At 46.2% G+C, this 5,863-nt stretch overlaps 2 protein-coding genes across 3 annotated transcripts; one reads left to right on the top strand and one right to left on the bottom strand.

The window, feature by feature from the left end:
• The first annotated feature begins 233 nt into the window (after window positions 1-233).
• LOC125760202 (uncharacterized) lies at window positions 234-3,111 on the top strand. 2 transcript variants are annotated; one of them, XR_007417837.1, is made up of 3 exons: window positions 234-1,043; window positions 1,528-1,640; window positions 2,767-2,855. XR_007417837.1 is itself a non-coding variant. In XM_049419973.1 (2 exons), the coding sequence occupies exons 1-2, from the start codon at window positions 1,548-1,550 to the stop codon at window positions 3,109-3,111; spliced, it is 438 nt and encodes a 145-aa protein (XP_049275930.1). In that variant the 5' UTR covers window positions 1,423-1,547. The 2 variants fall into 2 exon arrangements, 1 of the variants encoding a protein (XP_049275930.1); XM_049419973.1 differs by lacking the exon at window positions 234-1,043 and having other exon boundaries at window positions 1,423-1,640; window positions 2,767-3,111.
• Window positions 2,010-4,913, bottom strand: LOC125760203 (uncharacterized). The gene is made up of 3 exons (XM_049419974.1): window positions 4,713-4,913; window positions 4,490-4,652; window positions 2,010-3,199 (listed from the first exon to the last, which is right to left on the bottom strand). The coding sequence occupies exons 1-3, from the start codon at window positions 4,805-4,807 to the stop codon at window positions 3,143-3,145; spliced, it is 315 nt and encodes a 104-aa protein (XP_049275931.1). The 5' UTR covers window positions 4,808-4,913; the 3' UTR covers window positions 2,010-3,142.
• Between the last annotated feature and the right edge of the window lie 950 nt (window positions 4,914-5,863).

Here is a 5,863-nt window from a genome sequence, read left to right as displayed (position 1 = left end):
GCAACGCTTCGCCGTACTCTGTCATGTAGATACAAAGGTTTGGGTGAAACAACGAAACCGAAATATGATACTGAGCTGTGCCTACGGTCAACTTGCGGTTTATCGAAACTACTGCTCGCTTGACGAAGAGCCGCCATGTCTGCAACACGATTGGACATTGCACTGATGGCGCCCATTGCGTCACAGGATCTCACTTTTTGTAGCGTCAAATTGACGTTGCGTGACGTTGCATCCTGCCAAATTTGCAGCTTAAAATGTGAGAACGATGAAGTGCCCAAAATTGGCCGCCATATTGTTGTAAATTGAGTTGCTTGTTCGATGTGCAGCCTCACATACGTATGTGTAGATGCCATTCCGTGAGTTACTTTACAAGCATGTTTTCGGTTAGTAATATTATAAAGTGTTGTACATGAAGCTTGCTTGTTAAAATAAAAGGTTATTGTGTAATTTGGCTTGTTCGAATTTGCAGTTCTCGCCGCAAGAGAACGCTAGATAAGCTAAGCAAAATGGCGCTGCCCTTTGTTGTGTAGTGGCTGGAGCTGCAGGAAGCATCGCGAGTACCGCGATGCTTTTGTGATGACCGATGAATTATTTCAACTGTGGTGCCGGCTGACGAAGGACACTGTGCGATGGCTGTGCGGGGAGCTTCGCCAGGACCTGGAGAGGCGGCGTACAGACACGAGAACAGCCCCGACCGTTGTTGTTGTTTTTGTTGAGCTACAAGTGCTTTGCGCCCTTCGCTTGTTTGCCACCGGCAGTCACCATGACGTGATCGCAAACAACGAGGACGTGGCGACGAGCTAGTCCAGTGTGGGTCTCACGATTCATGCTGTCATGGAAGCGATCATCGAGCGCCTCGGCAATAAGTGGATCGCCCTCCCTGCCAAAAGGAAGGCTTTGTCCACATAGATGCAAGATTTGAAGGCTGCGTTTAGGTGGTCGACGACACGTTCGTGTGCATAAGTGCGCCGTATGAAAAGGACGATGGCAACGAGGCTGCTTACTTTTGCCGCAAGAACTTTTACGCCCTCAGCGTCATGGTGGTGAGAACAAATTTCATCTTATTCAATCTCGCGCATGCTGTTAGTAGAATGCAAATGAGGAACGTGAAAGACAGCTTTTCGCCACTCTCCAGTATTTTAACGACATTTGCCGTGGCTCCAACTGCAGTGATAGAAAAGAACGCAGTAGTCGCGGTAAACGAAGTTTCCGTCACTATTTAGTTTTGGCAGGGGTGACGTGACACCCTAAAAAGTTCATCGAGCTTCATATTTGATCGTGGCAGCTTTTAAGAAAAATAATGCATGAAAGGAAATCAAACGTGCTGATTGCGCTCTAATTTCATAAACAGTGATATGCAGACATGCAGTAACTGCCACATATGAAATGAAAGATACAGCTGTCGAAGCTGCGCTCCGAAAGCAACTCGAGAGAAATAAGTGCGTTGGACCACACAGTTACAGTTGTTCTGCATGTAGCTGGTTGTATTGCTGTTGCCGACTTCCTTCCAATGCAAACACTCTGCAGGTATGTGACCAACCCTGCCGATGACTGCCCTCGCACTCGGGGCCCGTGCACGACGCCTTTATGTGGAAGACATCCACCGTGAGCCAGGACTGGGCAGTGGACGCCGTGGCCAGGTTGATGAATAGCTGCTTGGTATGCAAGCGTGAGAATGCTTGTGTTGTGTCGTAGTGTAGCAAAAACATTATTCATGGTAATTTTATTACATGCTGCATGGTTCTTAACTACTCAAGTCTCTTTGTCCAAATTTCTGCCCTGTATGTTATTACTGGCAGCTACCTTGGTCGAACACTATCTACTTTAGTGGCACTCGTGTTCCCTTGAATGAAAATTCTCTCATGCACACATTTGAGAAAACAAGTCATACTGAGACCCGAGGCGGCACACAATAATCCGACTTGCTCTCAGTGTATAATTGCAACTTGTCTTTCTATGGTCATGGGAAAGACTACTAGTGCAATAGAAAGGTCAAGCATGAAATAAACTTTCATGAAGAGATTGTATGATCCTTTATTATAAAGTGGTGAAATAATAAATAGTAAGCATGCGATGATACAGAAAATGCTACAATCTGAGGCTATGTTAAAAAAAAGAATACATCAAATACAACTGCCATAGATGTTGTACATTCATAAATACAATTATGTGTAGAAAGGACAACTTGTATAAAAAATACAAATAAGCAAGCACAGCCATGTGCTATATAGCAATAAAATAAGTCAACTGACAACTCAAAGGTATTTCAGTCATGGTTCATAAAAAGCACTAAAAAACAACTCAAACGGTTGCAAAAGAAACCTGCTGTCACGTCTCATTGACGGCCTAAGCACAAAAAAAATCTAAGGGAAACCAAGCCTTGAATGCGCTGACCGTCTGCAGCCGCACATCAGTCCCAAAAGAAAGAACAACACCCTTACCACCAAAGAAGATGCGCCTTCTGTCACTCGCCCCTTCTTTTCTATGAAAGAAGTTAAGGGCTGCAGTTCAGTAGCTTCGTTGTCATTCCTCCTGACGAAGGAATTGAGTTGATAAAGCCATTTTTTCGTTGGAGCATTTCAAAAGCCGTAATTATGTAACCTAACCAGACAAGCAATTCTGTGAATATGTCTAGCTGTAAAAAAAAGGAAAGCAGTGCATATCAGTGACACGATGTCTTCGAATAAGTTAAAAGAAGTGAGAAAGGAATAGTACATATTCATGTATACATTCATATTATGCTAATTGGAACACTGTCCTCCACAGGTGATAGTGCATACTCGCTTCAACCTTGGCTGCTTAACCCCATCCCTGGAGCACATCCTGCAGAATCCTCTGCTGCCCGATTCCACCGCACCCACTCTTCACTGCGGTGCGTCGTATAACTGTGCACTGGAGTCCTCAAGGCCCACTTTCGGTGCTTGCAGAGGTACAGAACACTGTACTATGGCCCACTCTTCACGTCGAAGATCATCGCAGTTTGTGTCGTGCTTCACAACCTCGGTGTTTGGCAGCAGCTGCCTGAGCCAGACGACATCACTTGCACTGAAGAACTCGATGGAGAATATGCGGACCTTTACAACAACAATAGCGACGATACGGCTGCAGTAGACATGAACCAGGCGGGTAGGCAAAGGCAGGATCACGCTCTGTAGTGGTTGACAGCTGGGCACGACTCGATGTAATGGGGTTTACATTCCTGCGAGATGTGCACAGAAACGTGAAACACATAAGCTCTTGCTGTTTCTCATGACAAAGTAGCCACTTGCATTGTATTCGATCCTATACCTATCCCCTGTACTTGTGTTCTTGCAGGAATTGTATTCTGACAAAACCTTCATTGTGTTCGTTCATTGAGAGCATGCTAATTGTACGAAGCAGTTAGGCAAAAGCATGCTCAGTTTCTGCCGCAAATCATAGCACGACTAGTTTGTTGAGACCATAGTGACTCTGTAAACAGCCTGTGTTATTTTGCAGCAGTGCATGCAACATTGAATGCCATTCCAGAGCATTGTTTTCGGCACTTTATTCACAATGCGAACCCATGTGATGACTGTACGAGTCTGGCAGGTGTGTACAAAAGCTCTATTCATGTAGTAGCCACTCGTACATGCAAGAGCACAAGCTTGCTGTGGTTGGTAATCTAGGTAAACGCTTACAGGCACAAAACGAACCAGTACCGAAAGGGGCAACGTGGGCACAGCACTGTGTAGCTACTTTCTGTCCTGGTTTCTCTGGTGGACTATAAAAGTTTACATGCAAGAGTAATACATGATATTTCATAATGTATTGTGAGTCAATTGATCTTCTTCTGTTAATTCATCATTGTGAGTCAATTCATCATCCTTGCAATAATAAAAAGCAGTCAAGTTGTCTCATTGCTTACATCACTGTCTTATCATTCACTGCTGCCAAGAACAACAAAGGATGCCTCTAATATTGTACCAGCCAGTTTTGAAACCAGCACATCTGCATAAAAGACATCTCTTTGAATGCAGTTTGTGCACTTCTTAGTGTTGTCAGTCCAATGTAACATCAACTGCATGAAATACTACAATTCCTCTTCTTTATTGTGGCCATTATGCACTTCTTATCCGTATGTTGTAAGCAACGTGGAAGTACCTTCCACAGTTAACACCTTCGGAGGTGCATCACTTCTGTGGACTGAGATTCGCCTAGACTTTATCTTTCAGATTCAACTGATCGCGCGTAACGTGAGGTCCTGAAACATAACTCTTATTGCTTCTGCTTATGTATATTTACATGATTGTAACTTTTACTTACAGTAGTCCTTACGCATCCTCAGCAAAACATATAGCACCATGTTAATGATCACGACAATTCAGGAAGATACTTCGCGCATCGGAGACGTTATAAATAACTCAGCTGGCTGTGGGGGGCTAGTTGGCACATTACTTAAGATAAACTAGACGCGGAACAGCCACCGCAACAAAAAAGACAGAAGGAACAGAATGGGCATTATTAATACTTGCAATGCTGTGCAGCTCCTTATAGCGCTTCTGGACGCCGCGGGCCCTGGGAACGAAGGGCCACCGCAGCCCAAGACGGGGTCGACGCGCATACTTGTAACGATGCGGGCGTCGTCCACCGAAACGTGCGTCGCCAAATCGAACGGCCATCCGCCTGTTCTCCTGCAATAAGCATGTGCATAGCTGAAACTTCAACACCACCCGAGTGAAACGCAAGCTTACCTGACTGCACCGTCATTCCGCGCCTCGAGCTCGAGCTGCCGCCACTCCGGCGGCGGCCTGCTGCTGGGGCCCAGGCGGTAAAGGCGCTCTGTCATCGTCTGTCACGGCTCCCATCGTACCTCCGGTAGTAAGTTGCAAACCACCCTCCCCATACAGGGACGATCGGTAAAAAAATGCAACATCGCGGCCCACTGTTCGCGATCTGCCTACATAACCACAGAACACCTACACAAAACAACCAGCGAAATAACGATGTCGGCAATGTCGACGCTGGCTTGGCTCGCTCGCTTATTGGCTAAAAAAGTTACTATGGCTTTCGCTCATCTCCAGATATGGCGCTGAATTGCAGACGATATCGTCCGCTTCACGACTTTAAAACTAAATGCTTCAGTTTCCGTTTATTTTTTTGTTGTTGCATTTACAATTACAGAAACAAAATGTTACTTAATTGCGCGTTTCTTTGTATTTTATGTCCACTTCACGTCACGTTTCGCAAGCATTTCATGCGTTTGCGTCATCATTGTGTACACGTCACGCCTACGTCAAATTCGACAGAAAATGGCGGAAGTCCAGGATAGCACCCCTGTTTAAATGTTGCGACGACGTTCTGGGATAAGTTCTACGCATGCGCACTCATGAGGTCCATTCGTTTCACCTGCACTTCGTGAACCGGTTCACGGTGGCGCTGCACTCCGGCATTCGTTTCACGAGTTCAACATGGCGGCGTCGGCACCGCGGTATTCGTTTCGAAAAAGTGCAGCCGTCGTGCAAGGCTAGTTCACGAATTCCCTGCACTTACTCGTGAGGTAGTGCCGAGTCCGTGCAGCACAAGATGGCTGTAACCGCAGCAGACGACGCAACCGGCTGCATTCGTGGCTATTTTAACGGCGCCCAACAATTCGTCACTGAATGTTTTCCGGATGTTTGAAATGCCAGGCAGCGTAAGCGGCGGCGACTTTTACGAATTACAACCTCCACAATTCGCGAGACAGCCGACCGTAGCAGAGGGCTTGCACGACATCTGCACTCCCATATTCGTTTCGGCATCTCGTTGCTGCTGCACTTTCTGAAACGTTCCCTGCACGACGACGGCACTCTGACGTCACCACCATGAACCAGTTCAGATAGTGCAGGGTGAATCGAATGGACCT

The sequence above is a fragment of the Rhipicephalus sanguineus genome, chromosome 10, assembly GCF_013339695.2.
Source record: "Rhipicephalus sanguineus isolate Rsan-2018 chromosome 10, BIME_Rsan_1.4, whole genome shotgun sequence".
NCBI lineage: Eukaryota > Metazoa > Arthropoda > Arachnida > Ixodida > Ixodidae > Rhipicephalus > Rhipicephalus sanguineus.
This window is presented reverse-complemented; position numbering and strand designations above follow the sequence as displayed.

Excerpts from the sequence above, each read along its gene's own strand:
- LOC125760202 (XM_049419973.1), top strand. The coding sequence starts at position 1,548 with ATGACTGCCCTCGCACTCGGGGCCCGTGCACGACGCCTTTATGTGGAA. Across the intron at positions 1,641-2,766 it reads GCAGTGGACGCCGTGGCCAG|GTGATAGTGCATACTCGCTT; the intron begins GTTGATGAATAG and ends TGTCCTCCACAG.
- LOC125760203 (XM_049419974.1), bottom strand. The coding sequence starts at position 4,807 with ATGACAGAGCGCCTTTACCGCCTGGGCCCCAGCAGCAGGCCGCCGCCG. Across the intron at positions 4,653-4,712 it reads CGGAATGACGGTGCAGTCAG|GAGAACAGGCGGATGGCCGT; the intron begins GTAAGCTTGCGT and ends TGCTTATTGCAG. Across the intron at positions 3,200-4,489 it reads GGAGCTGCACAGCATTGCAA|GAATGTAAACCCCATTACAT; the intron begins GTATTAATAATG and ends CACATCTCGCAG.